General features: G+C 42.2%; 1 protein-coding gene and 2 long non-coding RNA genes across 3 annotated transcripts in view; 2 read left to right on the top strand and 1 right to left on the bottom strand.

Moving 5' to 3' along the window:
* The first annotated feature begins 252 nt into the window (after positions 1-252).
* On the top strand, positions 253-7993 carry LOC118469450 (uncharacterized). The gene is made up of 2 exons (XR_008601129.1): positions 253-1920; positions 2133-7993. It is a non-coding gene; the product is annotated as an uncharacterized LOC118469450 (long non-coding RNA).
* LOC111587213 (myosin heavy chain, fast skeletal muscle-like) lies at positions 2928-13858 on the bottom strand. The gene is made up of 41 exons (XM_023297083.3): positions 13756-13858; positions 13559-13599; positions 12867-13088; positions 12642-12785; positions 12381-12537; positions 12268-12295; positions 12069-12186; positions 11885-11977; positions 11735-11798; positions 11554-11652; positions 11357-11460; positions 11105-11243; positions 10848-10966; positions 10393-10542; positions 10121-10291; positions 9725-10025; positions 9532-9602; positions 9353-9440; positions 9143-9260; positions 8937-9060; positions 8439-8575; positions 8097-8352; positions 7758-8000; positions 7493-7669; positions 7262-7407; positions 7063-7153; positions 6571-6960; positions 6338-6464; positions 6126-6244; positions 5842-6038; positions 5568-5751; positions 5309-5474; positions 5038-5162; positions 4608-4916; positions 4300-4503; positions 4084-4209; positions 3824-3994; positions 3626-3730; positions 3438-3533; positions 3191-3322; positions 2928-3025 (listed from the first exon to the last, which is right to left on the bottom strand). Exons 3-41 carry the CDS (start codon positions 13071-13073, stop codon positions 3005-3007), a joined length of 5817 nt encoding a protein of 1938 aa, XP_023152851.1. The 5' UTR covers positions 13074-13088; positions 13559-13599; positions 13756-13858; the 3' UTR covers positions 2928-3004.
* Positions 13420-16258, top strand: part of LOC129348549 (uncharacterized) — an 18776-nt gene continuing 15937 nt past the window's right edge. The window contains exon 1 of the long non-coding RNA XR_008601130.1: positions 13420-16143. This is a non-coding gene — a long non-coding RNA (uncharacterized LOC129348549). The remainder of the gene's footprint in view (positions 16144-16258) is intronic.

Genomic DNA, 16258 nt, shown 5'->3' with positions numbered 1-16258 from the left:
AACCCTTTGCTATCATCCAATTCTATATCCACATTCACATATATCGTTTAAACTAAAATAATTTTTTATGTCATTGCTGACATGCTCTCTGTGAGAATCCAACTGATGTGCCAAATGAGACAAGATGGGAGATTCATCTCAGCAACATATGGTTCTCTGAGTAGTTTAGGAGCTCGAGGATACCAAATTTGTCATTTACGAGTTGTAGAACCTTTCCTTGGATGGATGTGGTTTCGCACCCTCTGCCTCAGATGCTAGTTGGTAGTAGGTTTTCTCCCTTCCCCCTCCCTTCTCTCTCTTCCCAGATCAGCATAGTGTGTGGTATCGAGACAGGTGCTCTCAATCGCAATCATCTGAGGCACACAAGCTGGTGGGAGTGACTTAAGCACTACCTTCCTCTCCCATATAAGCCAGACACTTACTGCTACTCAATGCCGGGCCATTGAACTATCTCAGTTAGTACTGACTCTTGTTCCGTCTCGCTCCTCGTTGTTACTCCTTGTGCTCATTACTGTCTCATGTGTTCTACTTCTGGACTCCCTGCATTCTTGTCAACCCTCAACTGGATTCCGCATCATTCACCCTGTTCAGCCTGGACAGATCTGGACCACCATCAGACAAGCTCCGTCATTCACAGCACCTGTCGAGACGCTGCTATCTGCCACGCCACACACCACCTCTGCCTGCCTCATCCCTCCCTGGTTCCCCACACGGTTATAGTCAGATAAGTTCCCTGCTCATTCTCTGAGTCCAGTTCTGATTCATGGATGTTTGTTCACCTTTATATTTTCTGAGCGTATTTTCCAAACATGTTTCTAGTTTTCCTAGCCACCAAACTTTCGGCGTTTGCGTGTGTGTTGTATTTAGCGTTTGGTTGTAACTTTCCTGGCTCAGTGATACCTAGTTCGGATTAGGTTCCGTTCATTCAATTGTTTGTTTGACGAGACTCGGGTATTAGCTATCCTCCCCATGACACTTCCTGTTGTAGTTTTCTGTGACTTTATAAATAAAAGTTATGTTTTTTTGCTCCTACGCTTGTCTGTCGTGTCTCTGTTGTGCTGCGCTTGAGTTTCTGATTTGGCATGGTAACGTGCTCACACCAGGGGATATTATGAATTGTACAGCAGATCACACATGGAGATGTCTGAGAATCCAAACCTGCTTTATTAGAAAAATGAAAACAATATGTAATTCTTTGGAGAGGATGGAAGCTTTGATAGACCAACAACTATTATACAGTATTTTAAACCTTGAGACATTTATTTTGTGTCATCATTCCTGCTCCAGCCCCTGCCTGGCTTCCTCTGTCTCCCTCTTGATCTGTCCCTCACTTTCCCTCGTGATCGGTCTCTCCCTTGCTCATCCTCTCTCTCCCTCTATCCTTCTCTTTTGCTTTATCCTCTTTCCCTCTCTCTTTGTCTCGCACTCATCCTCTCTCTCTCTCTCCCTCTCCTGTCAGTCCTGCCCAGCCTGGAACCTGCTCATTGAGAGATTGGAGGTCAGCTCACCTGCCCATAATCACTTCTATAAAAGCCCAGTTCATTCTTCTTACTTTCTGCCAGACCATAGACTCTCATCGACGGTCATAGCCAGTATTCCTGCCAGTCCCCAATCTGTCTCCAACCTGCCTGCTTCAAGCCACTCCGGCCAGTCTGCCTTGTATCAGCGACAAACTCACTGCCCCAATGCACCCCTCAGCCAGCCTTCTCTACTGTTGACTCCCGACCAGTCTGCTGTCGATTCTCCCCCAAGCCACTGCCTCCAGCCTGCCCTATTTCAGTGATTCACTCGACTGCCCGATCCTCCCCTGCCTGTGCCGATACTCTGCCCCTGTCGTTGTGCACCACAGAGGAGTGAGAGTTAAATGTGTAAAGGTCAAGCCTACAGGTGGATATAGTGGATGGAGCACATTATCACCAGGTCAGACCAAGCTGTGAGGCCTGAACACCCAAAACTGGTATCATATTTCAAGCATGCTTCTTTATTACTGCTACCTCATGTGACAGTGATGTCAGGTCAGGTTTTTAGATCAGGCTTCTTCCAAAATGTATGTGTATGGAAACAAATGTTGGCAATAATGTCCTGCATGTTGATCATAACATTGTAAATATTCTTTACATGGCCTGAACCAGTGTGGTGCTGCTGGTGTCGTGATGCGTGACCATTTCAACGCAGGTGGCAACTGACACAAAACATTTTTTGAAGGTAAGAAAAAAACTACACAAAATAGCCCATAAAATTGATGTGTCACCTATTTCATGTGTCATTACTGGCTCATGGAATCGTTTGTTTTTTTCCTTTCATTTTCATTTTAGCTAGCTAATTTTGTAGCTGCTGTTGTACAGTTACCACAGGAGTGAACAGCAGATAGCATTTACTAATAGCTCTGTGTGTAATTGTCAAGTTAAATCATTTTAGTTTTGTACAGTAACCCATTTTAAAGAGCTGATCATGAATTTAGTTGGTCTAAGTATTATTGTGCAATCTTAGCAGTGTTTTTTACAATAAAATTACAAGCGTTTCCAGTGAAGTGAACCAGTGAAAAAATTCTATCAATAACACATTCTGATTTTTGCATTCTGTAACCAGATCTATCTGGTTCAGGGCCAAGAGCAAGTGCTCAAGGTAAATTCTAAGATGCCAGAATATGCTGCTCTTTTTTTTTCAGAATTATCTCTGGCCTCCAAAGCATTGAACTGAGAATTCATCTTGAAATAAGCAACAAGGAACCAGTTCATTTATGAACAGGAATAATTGACATGATTAATTTTTTTCTACTCAGTAAGTTTCTCTGACTTCTCTAAAGTGATGTTGGCAGCAGCATGCGTCCGTAAACTTTATTAAGCATTTTCATATCTTGTAGCTGTATCTTGTAGTTACTCACTCTCAGAGGACACAATGTCATCAACATATGACAGACAGCGAAATAAGTTCAAAAATGCTTTATTGTGGTGTATTCTACATCATATTATATGATTAGAAACAGCCCATTGGTTCGAGTACATTACTCAGCTGCTTCTTTACCCTGTAAAATAAAGAAATAATGACATAAATACAAGCCTATTATCACATTCTGCCTGCATAAACATATGTTGAGGTTTTACCATTTGTCAGTTTGATGAAGCATAAAGCAAAAATGCAATTTTTCAGTCATGAATTAGTAACTATCTGAAGTTTAGTCACTATTTACCTTGCCAGAGTCCCGGCTCTTAGCTCTGAGCTTGTTGACCTGGGATTCAGCAATGTCAGCACGCTCCTCAGCCTCCTCCAGCTCATGCTGGATCTTCCTGCACTTGGACAGATGAACATTGGCCTGCTCCTCCTGGAATTCAAAATATAGTAAAATGTTTAGGCTTTTAGAAATGGTCCATAGGTTTACAGATGTGAAATAATATAGTGTCAAATAGTCATTGTTTTAAACAAATGCTTTTCCTTACCGCTTCCTCAGCCTGCCTCTTGTAGGCCTTCACCTTCAGCTGCAGCTTGTCAACCAGGTCCTGCAGCCTGGTAACGTTCTTCTTGTCCTCCTCAGTCTGTAATAGAAAATATAAATTTATGTAGACTTTTGTAATGATAAGTGTTACATAAATCTTTCCTGTGTATTCCATGTGTCAGTGGAACTTACCTGATAGGTGAGTTCCTTCACTCTCCTCTCATATTTGCGGACACCCTTCACGGCATCTGCACCACGTCTCTGCTCAGCCTCAACCTCAGACTCCAACTCACGCACCTTTTAAAACAAGAGAAAATTAATAAATTATCAACAATTCATGTGTTTTCATACATTTGTTGAACTGCAGAAATCTGATCATATTTATCTTACTCTAGACTCGAGTTTCTGGAGCTGCTTCTTGCCACCCTTCATGGCCAAGTTCTCAGCCTCATCCAGACGGTGCTGCAGGTCCTTAACAGCAACCTCCAGGTTCTTCTTCATCCTCTCCAGGTGAGCACTGGTGTCCTGCTCCTTCTTCAGCTCCTCAGCCATCATAGCAGCCTGAAAAAAATGATTTTTCAGTGTGAAATGCCATCACAAGTCTCTGTTGGGTTGGAGTATAATAGCAAACAAATGATCTTTAATCCTACATCAGTGATAGCCTTCTTGGCCTTCTCCTCTGCATTCCTTGCTTCCTGAACAGTGTCATCCACTTCACTCTGGATCTGGACCAGGTCAGCCTCGAGCTTCTTCTTGGTGTTCAGCAGGCTTGTGTTCTAAAAGATGAGAAATTGGTTGTTATCTCGTCCCTTCCATGGTTGTTTAGATTTGTGAAACGCTGGAGAAATGTTTAAAGTCATGTTCACCTGAGAGTGCAGAAGTCCAACACGCTCACTGGCATCCACCAGCTCCTGCTCCGCGACTTTGCGGCTTCTCTCTGTCTGTTCCAGAGCAGCCCTAAGTTCCTCGATTTCAGCCACCATCAGACCGTTCCTGCGGTCCACCATAGCAGCCTGTTCCTTCAGGTCATCCTGGGCTCTGACAGCATCATCAAGGTGCAGTTGAGCATCCTAGTGCAAAACATGATCGGGAAAGTATTCATATGAATGTCTGAATGTTGGTGTACTTACTATCATGTGTGCAAGGACTCTTTGTGCTCTGTGTATTACAATACCTTGAGCTGTGCCTGCACATTCCTCAGCTGTTTCTGGGACTCAGAAGCCTGGCGATTGGCATGGCTCAGCTGAATCTCCATCTCGTTCAGATCTCCCTCCATCTTCTTCTTGATTCTCAGGGCATCGTTTCTACTCCTGACCTCAGAATCCAGAGTGCTCTGCATGGAGTCAATCACCCTCTGGCTGTTCCTCTTGATCTGCTCCATCTCCTCATCTTTCTCTGCCAGCTTCCTGTCAACCTCACCCTTAATCTGGTTCAGCTCCAGCTGGACACGCAGGATCTTAGACTCCTCATGCTCCAGAGTTCCCTAATGATATCAAAGAACTACATATTGACCTCTGCCTTTAAAGCTTTTATGCAATGTTAGTTCATGACTTAAAGTTGTTTCTGTTAAGAAGGTCTCCTCAGAGAAACAGACAAAGGTTTACCTCAGCCTCTTCAAGAGCTGTCTGGATCTCAGACTTCTCTGTCTCCACCTGCTTCTTGGCCTTCTCCAGCTCATGGATGCTCTTGCCAGTCTCACCAATCTGTTCAGTCAGATCTGAGATCTCCTCTGCAGATGGATGCAGATGTTTAATATGTGAAAGCTGTGAAATGGCAATTGTACAACTTTCCTCTGACAAACACATGCACGTCTTTTAAAGCAACTAAGTTCTAACAGCTAACTGCTGTTGTTAATACAATGTGGTATTAACTCACGCTGCAGGTTCTTGTTTTCACGCTTCATGGTCTCCAGCTGATCCAGAGCCTCCTCATAAGAGTTCTTCATCTTGAACAGCTCAGTGCTGAGAGTACGAGCCTCCTTCTGAGCTCCCTCAAGCTCTGCCTGACCCTCCTCATACTTCTGCTTCCACTCTGCCAGCACCTGAACAACACAGTTTATACAGTTATATATACATACATCCAGAAATCCCTTTTCTAGCTTCATTTCTTGGTTGCAAAAAGTAAAAGATGTTACCTTGTCAAAGTTCCTCTGCTTCTTGTCCAGGTTGGCAGCCAGCCCATTAGCTCTCTCCACATCAATCATGAGGTCCTCCACCTCACTCTGGAGCCTCTGTTTGGTCTTCTCCAGAGAGGCACATTTGGAATTGACAGCCTCAATCTGCTCCTCAGCCTCCTGAAGGCGCTGAGCCAACTTTTTCCTGTAGGAAAAGTCACATTTGTCTTGTTATTTGTCGACCTATGCTGTAATGCTATACGTCTGAATATTCAGTTGTTTGAATATTACTCACTTGGCTTCCTCAAGCTCCTCTGTGCGCTGGATAGCGTCGGTTTCATACTTAGTTCTCCACTGAGCCACCTCACTGTTAGCCTTGGACATTCCACGCTGCAGCTCAGCCTTGGCCTCCTGCTCCTCCTCAAACTGCTCCCTCAGCAGGTCGCAGTCATGGCGGGCAGATTGCAGTCCATGGGCAAGAGCATTCTTGGCCTGGAATTAGACATACAATTGAATGTGCAAAATGTCTAAATCCCCAACCAATAATGGCAATACATATTTAAGATGAAGGTTTCTTACCTTAACCTCCTCTTCAATCTGCCTCTTCAGCTCCTCAATCTGCTGAGTGAAGGCCTGTTTCCCTCTGGTCAGCTGGGATACAAGAGCCTCTTTCTCCTCAATTTGACGGCCAAACTCACCTGGAGTGAAAACAATCATCAAACTTTAGTCTTTGTTCCGTTTCTCTGTCAAACAGTGAAGATCACTGCATTTAGACACTGTTTTGTACATACCGTTTTCTGTGAGGAGACGAGCTTTCTGTGCACCTGCATCATTCAACTGGCGGATGTTTTCATCATTCTTGGTCTTCAGTTCACTAAGTTGGTCCTCAAGAGTACGGCACATCTTTTCAAGATTTCCCTAAGAAGGAGAAGAGAAATCAGATCAATGATTTGGTTGTCTTTATATTGATTACAGTTTTACTGTCATTTAGATATTTAGCACCACAAGTGAATGTGTTGTGTACCTTTGCTTTAGCAACAGCCTCCATGTTGCTGGAGAGGTCATCAATCTCCATCTTGTATTCACTCTTCTCCTTCTCAAGCTTCTGCTTGACGCGCTGCAGGTTGTCGATCTGCTCTCCCAGCTCAGCGACGCTGTCGGCCTGCTTCTTGCGAAGAGCAGCAGCCGTGGCTTCATGCTGCAGAGTAGATTCCTCAAGGTCACGACGGAGCTTCTGGAACTCAGCTTCACGCTTCTTGTTCATCTCAATCTGAGCAGCAGTTGCACCGCCGGCCTCCTCCAGCCTCTCGCTGATCTCCTCAAGTTCCCTGGAGAGGTCAGCCCTCTGCTTCTCAACCTTGGCACGAGCAGCACGCTCAGCCTCAATCTCCTCCTCCAGTTCCTCAATGCGGGCCTGTTGGATGTAGATATGTAGTTTTTCAGTAAATGTTCAACTTTGAGTGACCAAGTAGGAAATTCATAAGTGATGTTTGAAGTAGCACAACGGATCCGTGACCTGAAGCTCCTTGATCTTCTTCTGAAGCTGGGCACCCATTGACTGCTCATCCTCAATCTTGCTAAGGAGCTGGCTAATTTCAAAGTCCTTCCTGTGAGAGTGATGAAATGCATAGTAAGAATTCATTCATACTCTGGACCATGTCTCCAGACATATTCATTTTTTTTTTCAATTGAGATTACAGGCTGAACTTAGTTACTTTTTAGTTTTCTCCTCGGACTGTTGCTTGTCGTTCTCAAGATCCATGATGGATTCCTGAGCCAGTTTCAGATCACCCTCCAGCTTCCTCTTGGCTCTCTCAAGGTCCATACGAAGCTTCTTCTCTTGCTCCAAAGAGCCCTCAAGCTGCACAGGAATATGGGTTTGTTATTGTCATATTCAAGATTCAAGAAGGATCCTGTTGGACTTGTCCAGACGACTTAAAACTTACATCATCGACTTGCTGCTCAAGCTTGGTCTTGGCCTTGGTCAGAGTATTGACTTTGTCTTCCTCAGCCTGCAGGTCATCCAGAGTCTGCTGATGAGCCTCCTGAAGGGCTTTCTTCTCCTTGGTCAGCTTAGCAATGCTCTCATCCTGAGAGGCCATCTCCTCAGTCAGGTTCTTCACCTGTGTTTGCAGGAAACATGTTATTTTTGTGTGAAGACATCATTCCAAAATGTTATTTTATCTGCTCGATATATTCAAGTTTACAAACCTTGTTCTCAGTGGCATGTTTCTCCTTTTCCACTTTGGCCAAGGTAAGCTCCAGGTCATCAATATCCTTTTTGAGCTCAGAGCATTCGTCCTCCAGCTTTCTCTTCTTGGCAGTGAGCTCAGCATTGATTTCCTCTTCATCCTCCAGTCTCTCAGTGGTCTCTTTGAGTTTGGCCTCCAGCTGAATCTTGCTCTTGATGAGACCTTCACATCTCTCCTCAGCATCTACCAGATTCTCTGATTCCTTGTTTACATTGGACAAATGACGTTAGCACACTGACATTTTGTGGACATGTGGACATAGAATAAAAGGCACCACTTTCTCTTGGTGTCTACTTACAGATGCTACTTGCAGTTGCAGATCGTTCTTCTCCTGCAGAAGAGACACCATCTTCTCCTCCAGTTCCTTCTTCTTGGCCAAGGCAGCAGCCAGGTCACTTTGCATCTTCTCATAGTTGTCCTTCATCTGGGCCAGCTCCTTTTCAGTCTCAGCACTCTTCAGCAGAGGCTTGATCTTGTAGTACACCTTCATCCATGGCCAGTGTTTGACATTCATGAATGAGCGGACATTGTACTGGATGGTATAGATGGCTTCCCTGTGGACAAGAAGTTGTTGTTAAGGAAGTTTTTATTGAGTTTTTTCACATGACTTTGTGTGGAGAATTCGCTGTTTTCAACATGCCTCCTCTCCATCATCTTGACAAACTCCTTTCTCATGAGGTAAGCACGGCAGAGAGCCTGAGTCATGGTGACCAGAGCTGCCAGCTTATCATCTCTCATCTCCTCAAGGGTACCCAGCAGACCGGCCTTGAAGAATACCTGTACAAACAAAGACAATTGTGACTGCAGGACAAATTTAGACAATGAGATCAGAATGAACCCAGAGAGTGAGTACTGCACATCTTGTACAACATCCAAACAAATGGGATTTTTAGGCATCCCACATAGGTCATGAATTCTAATTCTTTGATGTTTCATAATTTTTCACATGCTGGCTGCTCTGTATCTGTACAAGTGATCAGTCTCTTATCCACTGGCACATTGATTAGATTTGCACCAAATTCAGTGAAGTAGATATAACTTGTCAGACAATAGATAGACGAGCTGGACTGAATATTCAATGTTCCAAGTAATGATACAGAATTTCTATTATTTAAAACAAGGAACACTTGGTGCTTACCTTGGTGTGTCCAAATCTGTACTGGTCATGATCCACATCAATTGACCCAAGCAGCTTCTCTGCAGCCTTCTTGTTGTCAATGAACTGGCCCTCAGGGATGACACTGGCATTCAGTACCTTGTATCTGTATTGAGAGAGCCAACAGTCAGCGTGTGGATTTTCTTGTCATAGTCTACATCCAACTTCTATTATCATAATAGTTGTACCTCTGCTTGAAGTCACCATAAAGGATTCTGCTGGGAAAACCTTTCCTGCAGATTCTGATACCCTCCAGGACACCATTACACCTGAGCTGGTGGATAACCAGGAAGTTCTCCATCAGACCTGTACAATAGAAATTGTTAGTTTTTAAGTTGTTTTGCATACATCAAACCAAACCACTACACAGAAACACTTTGAAGATCATGTTTTGGTACCTGGAGTCTTTGACTCATTGGGAATCAGGCAACGCACAAAGTGAGGGTGGGTGCTCCTCAAGTTAGTCATCAACTTGCCCAAGTTCTCCTGTAGTTAGAATGTGATAACCTTTGTCATAAAACCAAACAAATTTGAGTTTCACTGTCGACTAACATTGAATGTATTTGTCAAACCTCACCCTGAACTGTGAAGACACAGTCTGCATAGAGCCACCCTTCTTCTTGCCTCCCTTCTTGCCGCCACCACTCTCTGTTTTTCAGTTGATTTGAAATGGAAAATTGTGTCAGAAAAAAAAGTCTTTACATTTAGAGCACATGATGAGACACAAAAATGTACAATCTGTTGAATTCATGGAACATATGTTTTCCTACCCTCAACAACAGGAGGATATAGAAGAGCCAACAGTTTAACTGAGGACTTCTGGTACAGCTGCACAACAGACTCATTCAGTGGGTCCTTGTTCTTGTCCAGCCAGCCAGCGATGTTGTAGTCCACAGTACCGGCATAGTGCACCAGGGAGAAGTGGGCCTCAGCCTTGCCCTTGGCAGGCTTTGGCTTCTCAAATGCCCTGTTTTTGCCAAGATGCTGGTCATACAGCTTGTTCTTGAAGGATGTGTCAGTGGCCTTGGGGAACATGCACTCCTCTTCAAGGATGGAGAAGATGCCCATGGGCTTGATGACAAGGAAAAGAGAAATGTCATGAAATGACAGTGTTCTTCCACAATAATAAGAGTTGCATTCAAAAGAATTATGAAGTCGATATGTACCTTCTCAATCAGCTCAATGCAGGCAGCCAGGTCCATACCGAAGTCAATGAACTCCCAGATGATACCCTCCTTCTTGTACTCCTCTTGCTCCAGGACGAACATGTGGTGGTTGAAGAACTGCTGCAGTTTCTCATTGGTGAAGTTGATGCACAGCTGCTCCATGCTGTTGAACTGTGAATTTTGAAATTGATCAAGCAACCAGTGACAAACAATTCAAAGGATCTGGTCATGTAAACCAAAGCAACTCCTCCTTTGTTGGGGATGAAACTTACATCAAAGATTTCAAAGCCAGCAATATCCAGGACACCAATGAAGAAATTCCTTTGCTGCTTAGTGTCCAACATCTGGTTGATACGGATGACCATCCACAAGAACATCCTTTCATAGATGGACTTGGCCAGGGCAGTCACTGAGTTCAGCACCTAAGGAAATACAAGAACATAAATTTAATAATGATGCACATCAATGTAAAATGGTGGAATACTGTAAATTCCTACATTTGACTGACACCACTAAATGTCCCAAATAGAAATGCATACATATTTGATATGGTTACTGATTTAGAATACATTCAGCATACAGAGCTAAACTGATCTAAAGTCAGAATATACCGGACCCTGGCATTTATTTTTCTAACAAGTTCTGCACTTTAATATTTTTACTGGAACTAACACAAGTGATCTCTTTCTGGATGAAAGGGTATTTTATATTGATAACTCATATTTACCTGAGGAACAGTCTGTCCCTTGGTGACGAACTCATTTCCCACTTTCACTCTGGGATAGCACAGAGCCTTCAGCATGTCAGCAGAGTTGAGACCCAACAGGTAAGCAACCTTGTCAGCATCTGAAAACAGTATTTCACAGTTAATACATGCAGTATGTGTGGTGATTGTCCTATGCAAAGAACAACAAACACCATGAGTAAGTACTGAATGACTGTTGTTCATCAATTTTTCACTTTGGAATCACACCAAGTGCTCACCCTCTGTGCCATCGGGCTCAGCCTGCTCCTCACGCTGCTTCTGCTTGAACTTCATGTTACCATGGTGAAGCACAGCACCAGTCATCTTGTAGATGCTCATCTTCTCCTCACCACTGAAGCCCAGGATGTCAATGGCGTTCTGTGCAACAGAGGCGTCGACATGAAATTTAATCAGTTTGGCAACACACTGCTTTGTTGACCTGAGTAAGACACACGGTATGATTATTATTTGAAATTCTGACAATCACTCACGTCTGTGGCTTCCAGCTCAACTTTGTCATCAATACTGGCCACAGTGATCTGACCCATACTGCACATGGGGAAGTCGTAGGGGTTGGTTGTGATGAGAGACATTTCTGAAAATCGAAAAGGTTGAAAATGTTCAGTCAAGTGTTTAATATGAAAATTGTGAAGAGGTTTATCATTGAGCAGCAAGTCCGTCTGCTCACCAATCAGCTCAGGTTTGTGGTTGGTCATCATCTGGTAGAAGATGTGGTAGCCTCTCTCATCAGGAAGCTGGAATGTCACTCTAGACTTCTCCAGCAGATCTGCAAAGTTTGTCCATCAGTCACAATTTGTCCCACCCTCAGACTACCTTCTATGTTCTCTCACTGAGAGTTTGCCACTTACATGTCTCAATGTCAGCACTGGCCAGTTTTCCAGTTGTGCCGAAATGGATTCTGATGAATTTACCCTGTTTGGAGCAAAAGAATCGTAAGAGTCCCTTCACATGAGTAATGTGAAAAGAATTCTCCTGACTCGGAATCACTTCATACTTACGAAACGAGAGGAGTTGTCATTCCTCACAGTTTTGGCGTTACCGTAAGCCTCCAGCAGAGGATTGGCAGCAATAATCTGATCCTCCAGTGAGCCCTAGAATCCCGGTTTAGATTTGATATCAGAAAAGGACCATCCTTCTGAAAGTATATTCTATACTTTGAGAAATCTGACCATCATAACATACCTGAATTTTTCCGGCTCCTGCTGCTTCCTTCTTCTTGTCTCCACCTCCAACTGAGATTGTGGCAAAGTACTGGATGACACGCTTGGTGTTCACAGTCTTTCCGGCACCAGATTCTCCACTGGGTATAAACAAGGACTTGTGAGAATTTGGTCAAAGATATTCAATCATAATAAACAAAGTGAGCAAGTGTGATACTTACGTGATCAAGACAGACTGGTTCTCCCTGTCTGTTAAAATGAAAACAAAGAAATTCACAATCCATTTCTGCAACAGATCCCTAGCATGTTCTTCATTGCTACGTGAGGCACATACCAGTAAGCATGTTCTGATAAGCGTTGTCAGAGACAGAGAAGATGTGGGGTGGAGCCTCCATACGCTTCTTGCCTCTGTAGGCAGCCACAACTTCAGCATCGTACACAGGGAGCCACTTGTAGGGGTTCACAGTGGCACAGAACAAGCCAGAGTAGGTCTGAAAGGGATTAAGCAAATATTTAAGTTCATGCCAGTTCACATTTCCAACTAGTCTTGTAGTATTTTAATATTTCACTTTGCTAATCATGTATATTTTCTCACATAGATCATCCAGGCTGCATAACGCTCTTTGAGGTTATACAACACAGAGGCTTCATTGAGGTGGGTCATCATGGCCATGTCCTCAATTTTGTCGAACTTGGGAGGGTTCATTGGAGAGACGTCATCTTCTTTAACTGTCCTCTCCTGCAACAGAACATGGTCACAGTGAGAACTGATCACATTTAACATTTAACTTCCAGTTGATTCTGACTTCATGACACCAACCTCATCATTGTCCAGTAGTTTGACAGTGACTTTGCCACCGTCTTTCTTGACGATGGTTCCCTTCAGGTACAGCTCTTTGGCGTCAGCTACATAGCAGGCGCTCTTGGCATCAAAAGGTTTGTTTTGAGCCTCAATTCTCTCCTTCTCTGGCTTACGGAGATAAATGGCAGCTTTGCCATAAATGGCCATCTCCGCGTCCGTACTCATGGTGGCGGTTTGCTTCTGTAAGGTAGTGACAAATAAATATACTCTTGGTTTTAAAACTCACGTTTAAAACTCACGTGACTAAGCAACCCAGAATAGCTGAGTTCAACTATCTAGTGAATGTGTCCCTGTCAGAATGATGTAAATGCATTGTCACAAGTGACTTGACTTTCGGTCCTTCCTTGAGTTAATAGCAATGATTTTCACTCCCCTGACTTGCATTTCATTCATTTAGTTGAATCGAAACTCAGAGATCACATGAAGAAACAGCCCTTGTTCATTTATATATATTTATATATATATATATATATATATATATATATATATATATATATGTGTGTGTGTGTGTGTGTACACACAGACACACACACATACACACTATATATAGTGTGTATGTGTCTGTCTGTCTGTATGTATGTATGTATGTATGTATACATATATAATGTTATTTGCAACTTAAAACAATTATTGTATAATATTGTTCATACCTGACCCTGTTTCCGTCAAAAGTCTGTTATCTTCCACAATCCTGTTGAAAACATATCACATATTTTGAAACACTGAAAACTATTTGAAAGCAAGAAAGACTGGCTCAACACTTTACCTAATTAATTCATACAATAAAGTAATGTGTCAAATAATAAATACATTAAACTTCTCCAGAGCCGATAGAAGTTAAGCCTACCACAAGCAGGTGTCTTCAAGGGTCTTCTACCACACACTGCTGTGATGTGTTGGACTCCTTATATTGAATCTGTTACGGTCACTCAGCAAAAGTTAAATATGGGATGCATGCCAAATGTGGTGTGGATAACAGGGAGAGCAGACATCTGTTACATGTATGGTGCTCATAAATACATCATGTCTTGAGTTTTGGTCAGAGAAGAGTGTCCCTATTGGTCTTTTTAAACCTGCCTTTAATCGGTTGTGACCATGTTGAGCCATCCTTCATTAAACCATTCCGCTGGGCCCCTACATGCCTTAATTACTTAGGAGTTAAAATTACACCCAGAATTGATCAACTCCATGTCGAAAATATCAATCCTTTGATGAAACACATTCAAGAAAAGATGATGAGTTGGAAGAACCTCCCCATATCCTTTCTTGGGAAAATAAATTTAATTAAGATGACAGTTCTTCCTAAAATAATGTACCCTGTGTCAACGCTCTTTCTGATTCTGAAAACAAATGATATTAGAGACATTAATAAAGCTATGTCAGACTTTATATGGGCTGGCAGAAAGCCCAAAATTAAACTTTACATTCTGCAGCTCCCACAGGAATGAGGTGGATGGTGTTTACCCAATATCGAAAACTATGTATTATCAATTCAAGCCAGAATAATTTCTTTGTGGATGGTTGGAAAGGCTGACATGCCGTGGCTTGAGATAGAGGCAGTAATCTGCAAACCCTTCCCCCCAGTAGACTTATTTGACAGAAAGTGGAAGAGAATTACCAGCCATAACCAGAGATAACTTTTTAATTACAATCATAATAAAAATTTGGAACAGCCTCAGAAATTTTTTTCAGAAAACCCATTCATTTAACTCCCTCACAACACTGGTGGATAACCCAGAATTAACAGCAGGAGGAGCTGGACCTAACTTTAAGAATTGGCAGGAATTAGGTATTAAAAGAATCTATGATTTGTGGGACAAAGGGACCTTTAAAACATTTGAATCTCTAAGACCTCAGTATAAAATACCCACCAATGATTTTTATAAGTATTTGGAAATCAGAAACTATGTGTACACCAAAATGAACACTCTTAGTCCCTCAGATGACTTTCAGTTACTAGAAGGAACGCTTCTGGAATGCCAAAAGCATAAACACTTTGTATCCAAATTTTATTGTAAGCTCCAAAATTTAAAAGTGGACAGGCTTGAATCATTAAGAACATCTTGGTGTACACTACTCAAGGTAGAAACTGATAAAGAATCATGGGAAGAAATTTTACTGTTACCCTCTAAATTATCAATATGTAATAAATACAGGGAGGTGCAATATAATATTTTCCAAAATGTTTATATATCCCCCTATATCTAGTAAGTACACAATAGGAGCATCCCCAAACTGTCCAAAGTGCAAAACAACTATAGGGACCAAATTTCATTGCCTCTGGGAATGTAAGGCAATTTGGCTGTCTTGGCAGGCTGTAGGTAGAGAGATCGGCCTAGTGATAGGGCAGCAACTCCCTCTGATCCCACTACTGTGCCTGCTAGGACTCATACCAGGTTCTATAAAGGTACACAATGAGATAGTTCAGTTTATTTTAATGTTGGCTAGGAAGGCTGTAATGACTAAGTGGGTTGGTGTCAATCCCTCCTCTATTTAACTGTGGAAGTCTCTAATATCAGAGGTAATTATTTTAGAGAGATTGAGGTACTGTATTGGTGGTAGAATTCATCACTTTACAACAAAATGGGGAAGAGTGATTAATTTTTTGGGTATTCAGTCTAGAATGAAATGAACAGACTTGGTTAAGGGATTGATCTGCTTAGATATAAAAGAATCCCATGCTTGCAGTGCTTTACTCTTTTCTGTAGCCAGCTATTTATTTATTTATTTATTTATTTATTGTTGTTGCTGCTGTGAATTGTATCTTGGAACCACTATGACTGTATTGTATATACTATGGTGAACTCTTGTTTTGTTTTATTTGTGTTGTGTTTTTCCCGATCTGAAAAATCAATAAAAACAATGTTTTTTTAAACAATAAATAAATAATGACTAAATACACTATAAATTCATAACAAAAAATGAAAGATGCAACACAGCTCTTATTAATCTAATAGTGAGGAAATGTTTTCACAAGTCTTGAAGTCCATCACAGTCCCTTGCACCACCAGCTGCTCAAACAGTTTGCACCCTCTCTCAGTTTACTTCAGATCATTCTTTACATCAATAATTTCCAAGGAGGATTACATGTATGTGTTAAAAGCAAAATTGTCCATACTTATTGTAAATGTCTTCCTCTAAACAGGAAATAGAAAACTACAAGACGAGCTGCAGATGACCCAGAAGATAAAACGTGTAAATATCATTCCTTGACTTTCAGCTCAGATGAAATAAGGTACGCTTCTGAAAATTGCAATATAAAATATTTTAATATAACTATAAAACTGGGGGGGGGGGGGGGGGGGGGGTTGATTTCTTGAAACCAAGAATAAAATACAAAACAGCGCAGT

Source organism: Amphiprion ocellaris, chromosome 3 (assembly GCF_022539595.1).
Source record: "Amphiprion ocellaris isolate individual 3 ecotype Okinawa chromosome 3, ASM2253959v1, whole genome shotgun sequence".
NCBI lineage: Eukaryota > Metazoa > Chordata > Actinopteri > Pomacentridae > Amphiprion > Amphiprion ocellaris.
The sequence above is the reverse complement of the archived record's forward strand: the minus strand, read 5'-3'. Positions and strand labels throughout refer to the sequence as shown.